The sequence below is a fragment of the Lissotriton helveticus genome, chromosome 4_1 (genome assembly GCF_964261635.1).
Source record: "Lissotriton helveticus chromosome 4_1, aLisHel1.1, whole genome shotgun sequence".
Lineage (NCBI taxonomy): Eukaryota > Metazoa > Chordata > Amphibia > Caudata > Salamandridae > Lissotriton > Lissotriton helveticus.
In genome coordinates this window covers 99,692,296-99,712,940 of record NC_136063.1, presented here as the reverse complement: position 1 = coordinate 99,712,940, position 20,645 = coordinate 99,692,296, and the positions used below count along the sequence as shown (strand labels likewise).

Genomic DNA, 20,645 nt, shown 5'->3' with positions numbered 1-20,645 from the left:
GACACTCCAGTCACTGAGTGTGGTGTCACCCTATAAGACCACACTAATTTCCTGAGTTCTTCAAACCATGACAGCCCGTTCGAGAGTAAGAGTTGAATGTTTTCCAATATTAAACGATTAATTCTCACAACTAATACATTTGCTTGGGGCCTCAACATGGTGACTTTTTCTTGCCTGATACCCAATTTGCACAAAAAGTCTTGCATTTTCTTTGATACCAATTTAATACCATTATCGGATACCAAGGTCTTAGGAATACCTTTGTTCAGGAATACTCTTTCCATAAACACAACAACCTTCTCAGTATCAATACAATAAGTAGTTTCAATGACAAACCACTTGGAGTGGTAATCTACCAAAACCATTAAATAGTTGCATCGTGATCCAAGTTTGGAAATTGAACCCAAAAAATCAATCACCACCCTCTACCATGGGCTCTTGGGAAAAGCCACACATGCTAGAATGGGTTGCTTTACCACTTTGGTCTTATCACTTTTGGCAAACACATGGCACCGCTTCACAACTTCCTCAACATCACCATCCATGCTGGGCACCAAAATGACTGTTGTGCTCATCTTTTAGTTATATTTCTACCCAGATGCCCCTCATGTGCAATGTTCACAATCCTTTTCCTACCTCCTACTGGTGGCACCAACTGACTCCTTCTCAATAGTCTCCCTTCACACACACTCAACTCAGCCTCCACATGACGATAACTTTTCGAAGCAAATATACTCAATGAGATCCTCCTTCCACCCTTCTGATACACATCTCAGGACATGCTGTAAGACATCATCATTCAACATGGCATTTGCGCATTCCTCTTTATCAAGGGCCAATTCCTCGCTTTCGCCCCTATTCACCTCAACTCATTCTACCATGTCCACTTCAACCTCATCCACCGGCATTCAAGATAAATAGTCAGCCACTACATTCTTTAAACCTCTCACATATTCCACTTCAGAATTATACTCAAGAACTGATAACATCCATCTGGAAATCCTGGGAGTCACACTACCTTCCAAACCCCTACCTCCCTTAAATAAATTAACATGGGGCTTGCGATCTGAGCGGACTTTGAAAGGCAACCCCCAAACAAAATATCTGAATTGCTTTATGCCCCAACAACATGCTAGGGCTTCTTTTTCAATCACAGAATATGATACTACTGCATCTCGAAGCCTCCTAGATACAAAACTGTCTCCTAGATACAAAACTGATAATGTTCTCTTGCCCGTCACACACTTGGGTCAGGACAGCTCCAATCCCCACTGCACTGGCATCCGTAGCAAGAGTTTTAACTTTGACATCGAAATGCCCAAGAGTTGGAGTATGGAGTATACAGGTCTTTATCTTATTGAACACCTTGTTATAGTTGTCATCCCATTCAAACACAACACCTTTCTTCATTAGCAGACTCAGTGGTTCTACTATTTCCGTGAACCCACTCACAAACTTGGAACAGTATTCTGCTAAACCAGGAAAACATTTTAACTGTTATTTGTTAAGGGGAGTAGGAGCATCCTTGACAGCAGAAACAATACTCTTCCTAGTTTGATCCCCCCGTTAGATATTTTGTGTCCCAAATATGTCACACAACTCTTCCTTAATTGGCACTTTTCCTTTTTTATGATTAACCCATGACTCTCCATTCGCTTCAAAACTTTGTTCATCACCTCGTCATGATGTGCACTGTCCTTTCCTACAAACAACACATCGTCTTGAAAACAGAAGACATCTTTAATACACACAAAGATTTGTTGCACGACTCTTTGAAACACCGCTGAGGCAGATGCTAAGCCAAATGGCATCCTGTAGTAACTAAATGCACCCAGCGGTGTAACAAATTAAATGGGGTGTCTTGATTCCTCATTCAAATCAATATGGTGATATGCTGCAGACATATCAATCACACTAAACATCACTCCGCCACCCATGGCCGTCAGCATCGCAGAGATGTTGGGTAGCCGCTGTATATGCACCCAAATATTTTTGCTCAGGTCAAACAAATCATCACATAAGCAAATTTTACCTCCATACTTGGGTGCAACCACGATGGGTGTCAACCATTCCGAGGCCTCAATGGGCTCTATAATTCCTTGAGCTAATAACTTCTTGAGGGCTTCTTGAAGAGGATGTCTCATTAAATGTACATTTCTTACTTTATGTATGACAGGCATTGCATTTTTCTTTAAGATAATCTTATGAGAGAGGTTTTTAAGTTTCCTCAGCTTGTCAGAGAAAACCTCAGGATACTTCTCCATTATAGTTGTCTCATAAGCATCAATGTCATGCACTAAACGTAAAAAAAACGGAAACGTGGTTACTTATATAGCGCACGTATCACCCCCGCAAAGGGGTCTCACGGCGCTTGCTTAGGGAACCCGTCCTGGTATTCCCCTGTGAGATAACCCCGGCAGGGTATCCACAAGGTGAAAGCCAGGCATCCCGCCGCGAGGGGCCGTAGTGGAGATTAGGCAAGCTATTGCCCAGAGTCGCAGAGTGTGAACCCGTGAGTCGAGTAGGCACCGGGGCGAGAATTATCGAGTCCGTGGAATTTTTAGCCCAAGACCCGCCGAGGCGGGGAATTGAACCCTGGTCCAGGACCGATCTCAGCTTCCGGGTCTGCTGCCTCTAACCCCTGAGCCACACTTCTCCACTATAGTAGACATGACCAGCTCAGTTGCGTTGGGATTGAGCATGATGCCAAGATCCTTTTGATGGCGCCAACCTAGTAAATTCGAGCCCTGTCTTTGTAACTATACCCGACTATTCACTTTTTTACCATTAAAGAAGATCACATCCACCTTAACCCCAAAAAGTTCAATGGTTTTTCCACTATATCCAACAGCTTTGATATCAAACTTCTCCCAAGACTCCATATCGGCCTTACCTAACCACACCTTGGAATACATGTCTTTAGATAATAATGTGTACAAACTTCCTGAATCAACCAACATCATGAAATCACACTTATACAGATTTATGATACAGTGTTCTAGTTTGGCTGTACTTTCTCTGACAATACTACAATCCAAGACAGTACGGTTGCAGCACGATTCGCCAGGAATATCAGAACCCTCTCTACACAACATTAATTCATGGGCATTTTCAGACGTGTCGTTCACTTCTTGTACTAGAACAAATTGAGTTTTGGTTCTGCAAACCATAGGCAAGATGCCCTCTTTTGCCACATGCTCTACATATTACATCCCTGGCCATGCATTTGGTACTGGAAGCAATGTGCCAGGAGCATCACATCGATAACAATTACCCTTGTATTGATCCCTGGAGAAGCAGTGGCAACTCGAGGAACATGTTTGTTAGGAGGCTTATTTTGCAATTCTGGAGTGTTTCACCATTTCAGTCTCATCAACAAACACATGAATGTCAGACCCTTTAGAAATTTGATCTTTTGACGTTATGGAATTACTATATTTATCTATTTCCTTGATCCATAAGTCTGTGTGCTCTAACCCTTCGGTTATCTGAATCGCCTCTTCTAACGTGGGATCCTGAATGAGTAATTTTTCTCGCACCCTCTTGTTGTTTGTACACCTAACTATTTGAACGTGTATGGGAGAATCTCCCAATCCCTCAAAACGGCAAGTTAAAGAAAGCCCTCTTAAAGTGGCAACATAAGTTGCAATATCTTCATCCATTTTTGTGCCTCTCCCAAAAAACATTAATTTTAGTAGTGAACTGCATATCTAACATTTGCATAGTCATCTCGTAAACATTACTTGGTTAACCATCACCCATTCCTAAAGAATTCTTAGGAAGGACTTCATACAAGCGCCGCCCTTCAACTCCTAAGTGATGAATTAGATTAGCTTGCCTGCGCCCAGGACCATATTTGTCCGTGCCAGTTGCTAGCACATAGGTAATGAACAACTTTATCCATTCTTTCCAAGGAATGGAAGGGTCCCCAGGAGTAGGTAGAAATGTAGGTGAAGCAACATACCTTGGTCAGACATAATAGTAATAAAACAATGCAATATGTCAATGTGGCAGAAAGAACAACTGATCAAAAATGTATAGTCCTACCTGTGAATGAATTAGAAGTTACATCAAATAACAAACCAATACAATAAATTAAAATAAAAACATAAAAATAACAAACCAGAATGTCATGCAGATCCAGTGGTAATACAGGTTGTAGAGATCCAAGTAAGCATATTGTTTAAGTGGTGGAAATTGGAGTTGTTTAAAGGAATGTCCATTCAGTTGAGTAATCGATGTTTCCGATGAGAGAAAAAAGTAAAATGTCATGGTTTCACTTCTTAATAAGGAGGTCTTCCCAAACTCTTAAAAAGGCCGCCACTGTACGTGGCTAGCGTCAAGTTTCTACGGGAAATTGAGAGCATATGAGTGCCAGGGCACAAAGACACGAAGAGCACACGTCAAGTGCAATCACGGGACAATGCGAGTCGAGAACTAAGCGTGTGACAGAGCGAGCTCAGAGGCGAGTGTTCGATTGTTGTTTGTTTAATATTGAAATTTAAACATTTTGCCCAATAAATGTTTCGTCGGCAATAAATCTCCAGAAAAGTCTAAATTTGTCACACGTAGCAAATGAAATCAGAGTGCGGCTGCTCAAAAGAATAGGTGTAAACTTAGTCCGTAAATCCACAAACACGGCTGTTTGGGGTCTCTAGTGAAATCGGAGGGTTGCCGCTGAACAAAACTTGCCGCAAACTGAAGCATATGTTCACCTGTAGCTGTGGACAGCTCGATTGCAACTTTAAATTGGATTAAATCACTGGCAACAGTACACATCAGGCAACTCTTGCAAGGGAGCACAAAGTAAGGCAGCCAAACTTTGTTGATACCTACACTCGTCGCCAATGTAAAGATCCACACCAACGCAAGATGTGAAGTTAAGTATCTTGATTAGGTAAGATAACTCCAGATACCTCTAGCTCTTCCTTCCAGCTTCACAGCCCCATCTACTCTTTTCTGTTCAAAGAGTAACATTCCACCCTAGCAATAAGCTCTAAATTCCATCCCCATTAAGAGAACGCCACAGTAAGCCTTTGATGTATATGTAGTACGGGATGTATTGTATGTGTTGTACAGAATCCCAAGCCTCCGCCTACTGCTTTGACCTCCAAAACAAATATGTCTAAATCTTTACTCCACTATCCTTTTCAATCAAAATAACAGACTAACAAGGCCACCTCCCAAATTTATTTCATAGTTCACTATATTAATTCATAACTAATCCTGAAAGGGTTCCGGAGTAGCGTGCTACTCACGAAAAATGAGCTTCAACACATCAACAGTGGTAGCAAATGCTATATAAATGCAAACCTTTTTCCTTCTTCTATCCCTCCGCTATCCTTCTCAATCCAAATAACTGACTGTTAGATCTGGGGGTCTCTAGTTGGCAATGGCATTCACCTTTGTCCAAATAGGGAACCTTACTTCTAAGTCAGGATAAGGGGATTACACTCCTTAATAACCCCTGCTCACCTCCTTGGTAGCTTGGCACGAGCAGACAGGCCTATCTGAGAGGCAGTGTGTTAAGCATTTGTGGATATACACAGTAATACAGTGAAAACACTACAGATGGACACAACACAGGTTTTATAAAAATAAGTATTCTTTATATAGACTTAAACACAAGACCAAAAACGACAAAAATCCACAATAGTACACTTAAGATTACTTAAAAGATGATTAAAGTCTCTTAGTTCAAGTTGATGGTAAATGCTGCAAAGTTTTCAACAAAGTACCTGGATGCGTAACGCAAAGTGAAAAAAAGGCTTGCAAAAGGGGAGATGCGTCGGTTCCGTGACCCGGGGGAACGGTTGCGTCCTTCCTCACTGTTTGCGCAGAGTAGGGGACTCGTCATGAGCCTTACCGGTGCGGAGGTGATGCGTAGATTCTCGGATTGTGGGCCCGTTGCGGTGCGCAAGATGGCGCCTTGATGCGATGCGACGATCCGGTTGCGATGCGAGAAGATGGCGCCCTTGATGCAGTGATGCGATGACAATGACGCCCTGGCAGGCTTGCGACGACTCTGTACTTTGGAGCCGCGACTGGCCCTGCGACATGCTTCTCCGGTGATGCGATGGCAACTCTCTCGATGGCGTCACGCTTCTACGGTGATGCGACAGCAGGCAGCTTCGATTAACACACGCTTCCAGGGAGATGCGGTGAAGGCTCGCTTCTCCGGCATTGCGACGATTTCAGCTGTGGTAATGACACGCTTCTTCTCGATGTGTCGCGCTACAGTGGCACGCAAGTGACAGGAGTCAGAATTCCCAGCAAGGAAATTAAGGAGGGAGCTGGAGGTGAAGTCTTTTGTCCCTGAGACTTCAGCAGGAAGCAAGCACAGTTCAAGCCCTTGGAGAATATTCTGTAGATGAAAGTCCTAACAAAGTTCCTTCTCCTTCCCCTTGGCAATGAAGCAACCACTGCAGGCCAACCCAGCAAACAGCACACCGGCAGAGGGAGGGGCAGTCCAAACTCCTGCAACTTCCCTGGTTCTTCTCCTTGGCAGAAAGGTTTCTTGTTCCAGAAGTGATTTAATTTCTTGGGATCAGGGTCCCAATATTTATACCCCAAAATCCTTTGTTCTCTGAAGGCAGAGAGGCCTCTGCCTAGTCCAAACCAGTTCCTGAGCACTTTGTTTAAGGACTCTTCTTCTTCCTTTCACTGTGAGGGCAGAGACATCAGCCACCCCACAGGAGGTGCAGCCAGCACAGGAGAGGGAAGATCCAGCTCTGGAGCACTATGTTGACATGATTCCTCCTCTCCTTTCAGAGTGCAGGGCAGAGACATCAGACAAGCCACAGGGGGTGGAGCCAACATTGTAGAGGGAAGACCCGGTCCTATTCAGGTCCCAGGTACAACTCCTCCCTCCCATTTAGATGCAGATCGCTCTATTCACCACCGGGCTGCCCCAGCCTGTCTCCTGGAATTCCCCAGCCCTGTCACTCACAAACCCAGACAAGGAATACACAACCCAGCAGAGGCAGGCCTGGATAGTTAGGCAAGAAAATACCTACTTTCTAAAAGTGGTATTTTCAAACACAGAATATTAAAACCAACTTTACTAAAATATGTATTTTATTATTCTGAGTTCAGGCATACTAAATTCGAATTTCTACCATGTTCCCTGAGTCAATTAGGAATAGGATTATAAGAATGTAATAATCTAACTGACCATTCTGGCCTATGAGAACAGGTAGCCTTCAATAGTGAAAAACGAAAATGGCTGTAATTCACTATTAGAACATGCTACACACATCAGAGCAGGTCCTACCTTATACTTACAATGCACCCTGCCCATGGGCCTACCATAGGAGTGTCTAACATGAAGCAAAGGGAAGGTTTAGGGACTGGCAAGTGGGTGCACTTGGGCAAGTCGACATGGCAGTGCTAGACTGCACACAGGCCTTGCAATGGCAGGCCTGAGACACACTTTACAAGCTGCTTCTGTGGGTGGCACAACCAGTGCTGCAAGCTCACCAGCAGCATTTGATTTACAAGCCCTGGGCACACATGGTGCACTGTACTAGGGGCTGACAGCTAAATCAAATAACCCAATCATGGAATAACCAATTAGTACATAAATTTAACATAGAGAGCACTTGCACTGTGGCACTGATTAGCAGTGGCACAGTGCCAAAAGCATAAATCCAGCAAAAACATATCAAAACAGGGGAAGCAATCCGTCAAAATGGAAGGGAGACTCACGCCAATGATGCCAGGTCTAACACTGACTAACATAGCCACCACTCACATTACTTTAATATTGAACTATACTAACTCACCACTAATCCTTTGTGTGTTACAGAGTAGTGTGCTACTCGCCGAAAAAGTGCTTCAACACCCCATCAGGGGTAGCATTATATAAATGCAAATCTTTTCCCTCCACTATCCTCCAGAATCCAAATAACTGACTAACATATCCACCGCTCAAATTACTTTCATATTTCACTATACTAATTCCCAACTAATCCTTTATGGGTTCCAGAGTAGCGTGCTACTTGCCAAAAAAGCGATTCGATGCCTCGTCAGGGTAGTAAGCGCTATATAAATGAAAATACTAAACAATCATTATTGGAATCCATGGGCCCTCACTGTCATTATAGGAATCCGGGGATCTCTGCCAAAGCAATTTCAATGATTTGAGCTGCAAAAAATACACAAAATTACAGAAACAAGCATTTGTCAAATAAATACACAAATAATGAAATCATTTATTCAATTTGCAAACAAATATAAAATAAAATCTAAATGTAAATTTTAATGGGAAGGTTGGAGCTTTTTAAAGTTCAATTGAGGCTACCCATCATTCATACTATAATTTGTTTGATGTACTTGCACTGTTCACACAAATCAATCTGAGTACACCAACTTAATTTGTAGCCTCCAATTTCAACTTTCTTCACATCTGCAGAATGTTACATTTTTAAATATACATTTTGCTTCTTTATTGATATACACTTAATTAATCTGTTAATATTTTATTTTCTAAGCAGCTGCGGACACCCTGAGTAGGGCTACTGGACCCGCAGTCGCCTTATGAACACAGGTAAAGAGCTGCTGATATAGAGGATTGGTCCAGCTTTACTTGATCCCCAGAATGGAGTATGTTCTTCAGATATTAAGGTCACCTTTGTAACTTTATTAAAGTAAAGTAACAGGTCATAAAACTAAGCTGGAAGTGAAATGGCCATGCCAGTCTGCTTGAGGTGTTCCCAGAGTCTATGCCTCCTCTTAACCCCCACTTACAAACTAAAAGCTATAGTTCTATGTGGAGGTAGTTTTTGTAAATATTTCTCTCATCATACCGGCACACTCCTCAAAAGAATACACGTCTTGTAAGTTGATAGGGAAATCTCCTTATGGCTATAAGGCAGTTTCTTCAGTAGTTCCATATTATATTTATATTCAAATTACTAAACTCTGAGGCTTATTGCAAGTTGCAGCTGGTCTTTTTAAACTTTGAATTGTGCCCCAACATCATTCTCAGACCGTAGCTCAGGGCTGACAGCTGCACAAGCCATTCAAAAATATGAAAAAACAGAGTTATTCCAGAAGTATAGATGCATTAATGTTTTTAAAAAGTTGCCCTAGAGAAGCTTTTCTTCCTGCCTGCACAGTAGTGCGGTTTTTCTCTGGTATGGATCATCTGATGCCCGTAAAGAAGTGAGGATTGACAATCTTTTTTCACACCCACTAGACAGGTGTTGTTTCTTCCCAGTATGGATTCTCTGATGAGAGTATAGATTACTCCTTTGACTGAAGCTTTTTTCACACTCTGTACATTTGTATGTTTTTTCTCCAGCATGGATTCTACAATGCAGAGTAAGATGTCCCCTTCGACTGAAGCTCTTCTCACACATTTCACATTGGTATGGTTTCTCCCCAGAATGGATCCTTAGATGATATAACAAACTGCTTCGATAGGTGAAGTTTTTCTGGCACTGTGTGCACTGGTATGGTGTCTCCCCAGTATGGATTCTGTGATGCTTTAATAAAGATGACTTTTCAGTGAAGCTTTTCCCACATTCCGTACACTGGTACGGTTTCTCCCCAGTATGGATTCTTTGATGAGAGTATAGATTACTCCTTTGACTGAAGCTTTTTTCACACTCTGTACATTTGTATGTTTTTTCTCCAGCATGGATTCTACAATGCAGAGTAAGATGTCCCCTTTGACTGAAGCTCTTCTCACACATTTCACATTGGTATGGTTTCTCCCCAGAATGGATCCTTAGATGATATAACAAACCGCTTCGATAGGTGAAGTTTTTCTGGCACTGTGTGCACTGGTATGGTTTCTCCCCAGTATGGATTCTGTGATGCTTTAGTAAAGATGACTTTTCAGTGAAGCTTTTCCCACATTCCGTACACTGGTACGGTTTCTCCCCAGTATGGATTCTTTGATGATTTAATAAAGATGACTTGTTAGTGAAACGTTTCCCACATTCCGTACACTGGTACGGTTTCTCCCCAGTATGGATTCTTTGATGATTTAGTAAAGATGACCTTTCGGGGAAGCTTTTTTCACATTCCGTACACTGGTACGGTTTCTCCCCAGTATGGAGTCTTTGATGATTGAGTAAAGATGGCTGCTGAGTAAAGTTTTTCCCACATTCTGTACACTGGTACGGTTTCTCCCCAGTATGGATTCTTTGATGATTTAGTAAAGATGACCTGTCAGTGAAGCTTTTCCCACATTCTGTACACTGGTACGGTTTCTCCCCAGTATGGATTCTTTGATGTTTTAGTAAAGATGACTGTGCAGTGAAGCTTTTCCCACATTCTGTACACGTGTACGGTTTCTCCCCAGTATGGATTCTTTGATGATTTAATAAACACGACTTGTGAGTGAAACGTTTCCTACATTCTTTACATTGGTACAGTTTCTCCCCAGTATGGATTTTTTGATGTTTTAATAAATATGACTTGTGAGTGAAGTTTTTCTCACACTCTGTACACTGGAACTGTCTCTTTGGGGGCTTAAACCTTTCATGCTTGAATAGATGTGAAGTTTGAGTGACACTCTTCATGCAATCCATATGAGTTTCTTCAACAGTATAACTAAGCCACAATCAGTAATGGTTTTTCCTCCCGCTAGTATGTCTTTAGAGATAATTCTCTAACATGCAAACTTATTAAAGCTGGGAGTAAAGGTTAGCTGGCACTCCGATGTGTATATGATCTTTTCTTTAAGTGTTTCCTCATACTCCTTGCTGTGGTCCGATTCTTTTTCCTAACTTTGTTACAGAGGACGTGCTGTGGTAGAACACCATATTGTACAGCAGGTCTGTTTATCAGCGACCTTTCAGGCTGTGAAAGAGAAGAAAAGAAATTGTAAATGTGCGGTTAAAAGGAGTCTTTTATTCACTTATGCACAACACAATTCATGTCTGTATTTTCTTTAAAAGAGTGTATAGGTATGCATAGCTATATCTCTCTGGAGTGGGGAGACCCATGTTACTTTTCTCTTCCTGGTATGGAAAGAGAAAAGTGCAATATGTATACCCTGTTGATGTAATATGTCCAGCCCACTGGAATTATGTGATTCTGCAGCCACAGCGTTTTTCGTATAATTATGGATTTGCCGCATTTGCTACATATTCCATCATATGCTCCATAATGTGCAGATTTTACCACAAAAAGAAATGTTCTTTCTAGCTCAAACAGATGAAGTTACAATAAGATGTGGCAATGCTTGCTGATATCCAGTGTAAGGCACTTCGCAAAGGTTGACTGTTCACTTTTCAGTTGCTTTTAGCTGCATTTGCGTGTTAAACTAGTACTAGTAAGGTGAACCCTTTGTCCAGACAGTGTTACTGTATAAAAGTGACAAAACAATGATTTGATTCTATCACATACCGTGCTGCACTATGCAGCATAATTTGCATTTTCTTCTCACTTAATTTAGTAAAAACTGCTCAATAATTTGGTCCTCCTCTGCCGCATAATTCTAGTGGCCCGACTACAACAGACATGGAAGATGTAAACGGTGCGATATTCCTGTATAGGAATGGGAGACTATGAATGTGTTGGGCCAAGGCAGAACAGGAGACTGGAGAGAAGGGTTGAGATTGTCCCTTATATGTGGAGCTGTGAGTCCTCATGGCTTGCGTCACCTTTTACTTTTTTCATTGATTTCATCATTGCAAACTGTCATTATAGATAAATTAATGACAGCACTGTATTTAGGTTTCATTTCTTGCAAGCTAGTGGCTTAAATCTCAATTGCATTTTAACCTGAATCCAGCATTATTCCATAAGTTAGATCTAATTTATAAAAGATGAAACTGCAAACTGTATACAGCTTTAAATCATATACACACTCCACCCGCTCTTCACTCTGAGTCGACCCATATTAATCAAGATTACTGTGAGAAAATATTTAATAACCTATTTGATTGATTTCAATGCTGTGGGGTCCTTTCGAAGTAGACCTTTTTGCAAGCAGACTTACCTTTCAGGTAGATCGTTTCTTCAGTTGGAGGCCGGACCCCTTAGCCTTAGCAGTGGACGGTCTTCTCCAACCTTGGAAGTCCCTGATCTCCTATGCCTTCCCTCCCTTTGCCCTAATTCAAAGAGTTCTGTTGAAAGTTCGAAGAGAGCTTTGCCAAACTGTTCTAATTACTCCCTTTTGGAGTTCTCAGATTTGGTTCCCAGGGGTGATGGAACTAACAATAGACTTTCCTCGCCTTATCCCCGGGAGTTTGGATCTTCTTCAGGTTCCCGACGGTAGAGTTTCATCCTCTTCTCTTAGAAGACAAAATGGACCTTCTTGTCTGGAAGATTTCAGGGGTTCGGGAAGATACTCTGGCCTTTCAGGAGAGGCTAAAGATCTTTTGGATGAGTCATGGGCTCCGGGAACAAGGAGAAGATATATTGGTTCCTGGAGAAAGTGGTGTAGTTGGTGCTTGGAACGGGATTTGGATCCAGTGGCTGCTCCTCCTGTAGAAGTAGCAAATTTTCTTGCAGATCTTTTTAGGTCTGGACTTTCTTATAGAATAGTTAATTGTTACAGATCTGCAATTTCTGCAGGTCACTCTCTATCAAATGATTTTTCTATTGGTACTGACCCTCTAGTTCGCAGAGTTATGAAAGGTATAAGACTCAAACGTCCTCCTAAGGCTAAGTATAATTCTTTATGGAATGTTAACCTTGTTTTCGATCTTTTTACCTCATGGCCTGATAACCTTTTTCTTTCCAGGAAACAACTGCCTATTAAGTTAGCTACACTCCTTTGTCTGATTTCTTTTAGACGTGTTTCTGATGTTAAGGCTTTAGAAATTTGTAATAAAATGTATTCTCCTGATGGTGTGTTGTTTGAAATTTGGAAAAGAACTAAAACTATGTCTGAAAATATTTTTTATCCTCACTTTTTGGATTGTCCCAAGCTTTGTGTTGTTAACTGTATCAAAGCATATGAGCAGAAAATGAGTGTTCTAAGACCTTTAAATGAAAATCAGCTACTGATTTCGTATGTTAAACCCTTTCGGGCAGTCTCTTCTGCTACGATTTCGAGATGGGTGAGAACTGTTATGCTTGAAGCTGGCATTGACTTATCCAAATTTGGTGCTCACTCTTCTCGAGGGGCTATGGCCAGCAAGGTTTTTTGGAGTGGTGGTTCTATTTCAGATATCCTCAAGGCAGCAGATTGGTCTAATGCCTCCACTTTTGTTAATTTTTATCTTAAACCTGTTGAACATGTAAGTAATTTGGCTTTACAGAGCTTTAAACGTGCTTAATGTAGCCTCCGGTCTTGTAATGAAATGTCGATTCTCCAATTATCATGCTGAGAGAATCTTGATTTCATTAAAGACAACGGAGGCTGACATTATCCCCCCCACCACTCCCTGGTGGTTGATTTGTTTATTCTGTAATTTTCTTTCTTGCAGGATGTCTTACATCTTTAATCCTTGACTACTTATATTTTTTTATTTTATCAGTTTTTACCATAAATTTCTTTCTTCCATTTCAGAATCTTCATAATTATAAAAGAATCTATGGAGCATGTTTTTTCGGAAGAAGTTGTTTTATTCGTTTGCAGCTCTAAGAGGAAGATTGCTGGTCGTCATGGTGCTTTGTTGTTACTATGGAATGTTTCCTTTATGATGTTTTTTTGTTACACTTCTAAGGGCTGCATGTCCTGGGAGCAATAAAAGTTATTGCATAATGTCAGCCTCCGTTGTCTTTAATGAAATCAAGATTCTCTCAGCATGATAATTGGAGAATCGACATTCTCAGTCGGCTTACATGTGTATATTCACTGTACATACACCAATTTGAACATGCATTCAGGTTGGCCTCCAATCCAAAAGTCATACATAGTTTACATTTACAAACCGATTAGGCTTTCATTTATGAGCATTTGTAAAGTAGGGACATCACAGGGGCTTGGGATCACCTTTATTATCATCTTGATTAACTGTAATATCTCATAGACTGCTTCCTCATCTCAGTCTTTACTCTCTGTAGTGCAAGGCCCTCCATATCTCCAAAACTAATCACAACTTTCCTTCGTATAGTGGCCAGGCGGAATCTGGGGTCTTTGAGTGTAGGATAATAGCTCTCTTACCTATTATGAATGCCAAATAAATAAATCTCAAAGCCACTTTCCCCCATTTTGGTCTCCGGGATAACCCAAGGATACAAGCATCTGCTTGTATAAGGGCAGTCTTATAGCCAGGGTCTGAAGCAAGGGTGCATCTCAAGTTAATGTGACCTTTCAGAAGAGGTGTTCGGAATTATCTTGTTCATTTTCTGCTGGGTGAGGTAACATTTTAGATTGTATAAATGAATTGGGAATTCTGGGAGATCTTGGCAAAACTGTCATTGATTGTCACTGAACGCTCACTCTATGTTGGTTTCCCATGTACCCCTAAGTGGGACAAGAGGTATGTCTGCATGTTCCAGTATTGCTTTTTAGAACCAGGAGACCAGAGGTCTGACATTTCTCTTTGTGTGTAGTGTTTGTAATAAGGCATGCTCCAGGATGGTGTCCCATTGCCTTTTACCTGCATTAGTTATTATCCCATAAATTAGGAATTGGCCATAGGACAGTACTCTTATCTCTTCTTATATGGACAGGTTACCTATTTGTGTGAAGATTGCCATTTTTCATTGCGTCAAGTCCTTTGAAAGAAGTATTCCAGCTTATGTATGGATCTTTTAAGAGGATTTACAGGCGCATATGGCTTAGCTGGACTGGTTTTGTTCATGCACCACTTCAAACAACCCAGCGCGGTGCGCGCTAAGACAGAAAGGTCTTTGGCAATTAAGGCACTTTAAAATAATCTTAAAGTGACCATCTTGTTTCTGCACAGGAGTATAACCATATACATCTGAGTGACTCTCTACGAACCAGTAAGTCACCAATTGGAGCTGGGCTTCCAGATAAAAAGCTTCAAAAAGCAGGGTTTGGCCCTTCCTTATCCGTTGGCAGTTCTAATTCTGCTAATGCCACTCGTCTTCTATTAGAGCCCCATATCAGACCACTCAGCGTAGACTCAAGTTCACAAACATATTGTTTGGGGAGCAAGGAAGGAAGAATCATAACATTGCAAAGAAGATGCGGTCGCCTAATCATTTTGGATATAGGGAGCTATATGGCTCATCACAGACAAAGGGAGTGTGCATGAGAATGCAGCCTGAGATCTGTGTACAAACTACAGATCCTAAATTGTTCACCAACAAATCACCCATCAGTGGATATATTATGACACCCAATCATCAAGAGATAACTCCTGCCTACTGTTTCTCCTGCATCCCTAGAATAACTCTTCACTGTAAGGGATGTTAGGAATATGCAGCATTTGCTCTAATTAAAGACCAGGTTTGATACTTCTTTGAAGGAGCTGAGACTATGTGAATTAGTAGAGAGATCCTCTTGCATATTCCTAAATAAAGTACCATATTATCTACATATAATGAGATTGCATTATTAGCATCTTCTATTTGATTTGCCCATTCCTCTCCCAAAACTGCTAGCCAGGCCTGGCATGGAGAATCTTGATCCATTGGAACATTTGCCCATAACACATTTCCCGTTCCTTGGACGCATGTTACACATCAAAATCGGTCGTCAAGGCCACACAGGCCATGCATGGCCAAAGACCAGGAGCCTTTTCAATAGTACAACCGAGGCCTCTAATATTCAGAGATGTGTTAAGGGGGATAAAGCCATTTTGGTCTGTATGTATTAAAGTAGGTAAAAAAGGTAGTAGTCTGTGCTAAGATTTTACTGAGGATGCAGTATTCAGTATTTAAAATCCGTAATGGGCGATATGAAGCTAAACTAAGGGGATTACCTGATTTAAGGGGACCAATTTTGCTTTGTTTGTTGAACTAGGTAGATACCCATATGCAAGTGCAGTTTCACATTTTTCCACCAGTTTGGGGGCCAAAAGAGCAGCAGATTAAAGTCTTGATTTCCCTAAGCTGGCTGTCTCCCCTTATGCACCTGCATGGTTTACAAAGACTTATGTACTACATCATTCTCCTCTTAAGGAGGTTGGCATGCTATGCATAACTTTGAGTGACTTGCCCTTTGATTGTTACGGGTTCAAGTTATGTGGTACTTTGAGTTTAGTCCTCCAGAATGAAGCCTTCAACACAGCTATATGTGATATCCTGCTGCATATCCTGCCCTGAGACGACACACTCGAGAAGAAACAGACACGTAACGTGTTGCTCCTACTCACCGTCTGACCTGGAGGCTCCTGCGTGCCGTGGTTCCGAAGTTGTGCCCCCGGAGGGACCGGGGCCTCCGCGGTGATGAGACCGGGGCCTCGCCTATTGTACCCAGCCTGGCGTTGATGTAAACGTCGGCCCCGGCCGAGAGAGGGAGCCACTGGCGAGAGGCCATTGTGCGAACATCCCGGTGGTCCTGATCCGGGCTTGCCTTGGCGACCGTGAGGCTGGTGCGGGGCGCGATGCTCCGAGGACTGATCGTGTGAAGGGGTCCCCCCGCCGCTGCTCCGTCCATCCACCCTGGAGCCTCGCGCCCGGGCTCTATTCGTCAGACGCGCCAGCGATAGTACAGGCGGACCCCCGACTTTGGCGGCTCTCCTTTCTGCACCAAGGCTGCCATTAGTGGGACCCCCTTAGTACCTGAGGGGGTCCGCATCTGTGGGACTGATCCGAGAGTCGCGGAGGGTGGTGACGAGGCTGAATTTACAAAATGGCGGCCGTCGAACTAGGCCGTGGATATCCTCAAGACGGCGGACTTGGGTTGCTGGACTGCACGGGGGCCTGGACATGTGTGCGTGAGCCTACAATTGGCGACGTTCTTGACGCATTACGATCCTTGCATGCGGCCTTGGCCCCCGGTACCCCTGGGGGATCGGTGCGGTCCGCCGCCATCTTAGATGGACGGTTCTTCATGGTCCCCTCTCGTCTCAGTGATGCCACTGCCTCGCCCCCCTCGGTCGCGACGAGGGTTACTACCGCTGTCCGTCGACAGGTCTGCAAGCAAGTGGCTTTGGAACCTCCTGCGATTCAATGTTTGGAGTTTGGGGACTTGGATATCGTGCTGGGGCCCGATCCTACCCGAGTGACCGAGAAGCATGGTGGACTGTTGCATATCTTTGCCTTGATGAGGTCGTGTTTCTGTACTGCAGGGGAACCCCCACTTTCCCGAACGGCGAGACTGAACTCCTGTCTTTTACTGCCCTTGTTAACATTGTTGGGACACTTGAACTGCATACCCGGACTTTTGTTCTCTTGCCTATGGATTGACCTCCCTGGCCTACGTTTTTATCGGAATTTTTTTCATTCGTGTGATTGCCCCGCACCGAGTTGCTCACTTCCCGCTGTCATGTGGTGGGTGGTAATTGTGGCTAAGAAAGGCCTGGGGTGAGATACATTGCTCCCGGTGGATTGCTGGTGTACAGATCCGTGGCGCAGGTGCCCGTATACATAGTGCTGTGGGTGACCCCCTTGTAAGTTTTATGGCGCTCGAGATTGTGTCGTTTTCGTTTAAACGTATTACGATTGTATGGTTGGGCGGAGGGCTGAGGCCGACCGTTTTGTCTCTGCTCCTTTACTCCTCCCTCCTACTTCTTTCTGTCTTCATGTCCTTCTTTTTGTCTCTTTATTCCTCTTCTCTCTCTTGTCTCTACTACATTTCGGGTTCTGATTTAGGGCGACAGGCACGCTGCTGGGGGGGTAGGCCGTAGCCTTCTGCAGGGGTGCTGGGTGGGATGGGTCTTATCTGCTGTTTTATTTTCCTTAGTTCTATGGCCCTTTTGTGTCTCTTATAGGAGCGCCGCGTCTGTCCCCGCCTCCCATGGTATGATTGGGGTGGGGTCTGTATCATCGCTGCTCTCCTTCTTGTGGCTATGCTGCATTTCAATTGCGACTCCCATCCCCTCCTCGTTGCTAATAATCCTGCTCTTTTATGTGTCCTTGCTACGGGGTGCTTGCATCGGCGCGGCGTTCTTCTCTTTCAGTCTGTATTTTTCTTTTTCCCCTCTTCCTTCCCCTCCCCTCCTCCCTTTTTCTCTCCCAAAGGTTAGTATGACGGGTTAGTTCTAGTGATGTCAATATTCCGGTTCCTTTGTTCTGTTTCCGATGTACTACTGGGTGGTGGATGTGCATAAGATGAGTCTAATTGAATATTGATTTGTGTTAACCGCATCTGTTTTCATACTGATGTATACTGCAGTGACACTCCTCCGCATTGCTTCCCTTTAGCTTCTTGTAGCCACTGGTTGCTTTGGGAACCCGGATTCATTTATGCTGTAACCGAGCCTGTTATACTCCTTCTCGTAATCTTATAAAAATTAACCTTCTTTGTTCCTGTTTGCAGGCCGTCCAGATCCCCCCCCCCCCTTTTTTGGGCTGTTTTGATTGCGCTCCATTATGATTGATTCTGTATATTTTCCTTCTGGATTTCTTGACTGCTCTATCGTGTCGTGGCCGGCCGGACTGGTTGTAGGCCCAGATTTGTATATCCTTTCTGTACAAATAAAGGTTTAAAAAAAAACCAAAAAAAAAAACCCACAGCTATATGTTCAGTAGAGCTTTCTCAGAATTCTTACTAGTGATACAATGTGACCAATCAATAACCCAAGGCTGGACTAGAGAAGTGGATTCATGGCACATCCTGGTGAAAGATCGACATCCTCACACACATCTGAGATCTGATTTATTTTGGGTTTTATTGCGCTGACAGCTTGCTAACAATGTAGAGTGCTGGATTTCATAGATTAGTCTTGGTCAGTACTTTAAATGTATCAAACAAGTTAAGAAAGCTTATTAGTGTTAGTAAGCAGAGGTCATGGTAAAGTTAATCTAACCTGTAGATTCTGAAAGAAGGTCAGGATGGATGGGATATTAATCAGAACTAGGAACATGACTGACAATATCAATAGAAGTGGCTGGAAACAGAAGCCATAGCCCAGCTATGACTTTCTTCAGATGCTACATTCATCCAAATCGACTATCTACTGGAGTTAGGGTACAGATAGTACATGGGGTTGGCTCTCAAACTGGTTTCTTTTATTAACCGTGTTTTCTGCTGAAGCCAACTGCTTGATCGCAGACAGGTCCTGGACTTATTGTTTAGAAACTAGATGTCCGATGATTCAATGTGCCTTAAAGAGGGGATTTCCTGAGCCATCTGGAGCTATTCGCATTGTTTGAAAATAATTACACATACAAAGGTTTTAATTAATGTGCTTTGGATACAAATGCTATAAAATGGATGCCACCTGCTTGTATTGTGACCTCAGTTCAGTCTAGGACGAGCTCTTGGGTGCACTAGCACACTCACGTGTAATGATAAGCACAGAGGGGACGGCACTGCACATAAAAGGGAACCCCTAACACACAGGGTGAAGTGAAGGGGGCACCATCAAAGGCCTTAGGGGAGGTGTCCTGCTTATGTGTTCATGAAGGAAGCACTCCATGACGAGTTAGCACCTGTGAAGAGTAAGGCAGTGCTGGAGAAAGGCTGTGCTAGAGCACTGCTTAACGTACGACACCTTTGGAGGTGCAGCTCCTGCCTCCAATGTGAACACATACAGTAAATTAGAAGTAGTTTGACTGAAAGTATGAGTCCTGCCTGTTAAACAAGTAAGACTTTTTAATCAGCAAATTGAAATATGAAATTAAATAAGGTCTCCTTCCGTGCTATGCGTTACAAATCATTGGTGTTCATATTTCAGAGAAATGCACCAATAAGTGTATTAAAAGAGGAGTTGTTGCCTATTTACCCTTACTTTGAACTGAAACATGTTTTTATCCTTTAATATTGAAAATTGTAAGGTGTACTTTGACTAAATCTAATGGAGCACATAAAAAAACACATATAATAAGAGTTTTTCTTACGAGAGTGCCAGAAACAGTTTCTACTCAAGGCTTAGGTACTTCACCAGGAGTGCGTTTAGAGATAATGCTGTATGACATTTCTTACTGCTTTGTGTTTAGTTAGCGATGTTGGCTAACATTACATATGGCATGTTAGTCTTTATTGCATGCAGCAGGAATTCTACAAACCCCAAGCAGCCTCATGAGGAGTGCTGCCATACGTTTGAATCAAAAGCAGATTTCTATTCAGCCGCTATATTGCATCCTCAGTTCCCTTCAAGCAGGACCTGCCATAACTTGTGTGGGCAGAAGACTTGTTATTAGAATGTTATGTAGTAAAACCGGCCTAAGATATCATTATCACACATTAGTCACCATTGCCGGAGAAAAAATTCTAAAGGTATCTTGTACTAACTGTATTTTTGACTAATATGTCCCCAACTGGAATAAGCCTTGTATTGGGAGTTGTGCTCCACGGAATGTTAAAATCTTCCATTTGAAGGCATTATGTGAAACACCTAATATACCTTTTTCTCACCAATCATTGTTGTTATATTTAACAGTGTGATAAATATTAAATTAATGTGGCAAGTTAATACAGAGATATGAACTGTGGCCTATAGACTTAGATTTAGGTTCAGGCTTATTATCAGGGCTGCTGGAATAATGCGACTGTGCAGCTGCTCCATTTTTTGCATAGTTATGGATTTATAGCATTTGCCTCATAATCCATAATGTTCTACATAATACGCAAATTGTAACAAAAGAAATATTGCTCTAGCTAAAACAGCTCAAAAGTTACCAAAACCCAGCAACACTTGTTGCCGATCAGAAGTTAA

The 20,645-nt window shown here is 42.6% G+C and overlaps 1 protein-coding gene across 1 annotated transcript in view; it reads right to left on the bottom strand.

The window, feature by feature from the left end:
• LOC144827949 (uncharacterized) overlaps positions 1-20,645 on the bottom strand; it is a 253,438-nt gene that overhangs the window by 214,491 nt on the left and 18,302 nt on the right. Inside the window, 5 exon segments of the mRNA XM_078686112.1 lie at positions 2,033-2,296; positions 2,786-2,944; positions 8,095-8,146; positions 9,080-9,176; positions 9,178-10,812. Of these exon segments, the coding sequence (XP_078542238.1) occupies positions 2,033-2,296; positions 2,786-2,944; positions 8,095-8,146; positions 9,080-9,176; positions 9,178-10,541 (1,936 nt within the window). The 5' untranslated portion in view covers positions 10,542-10,812.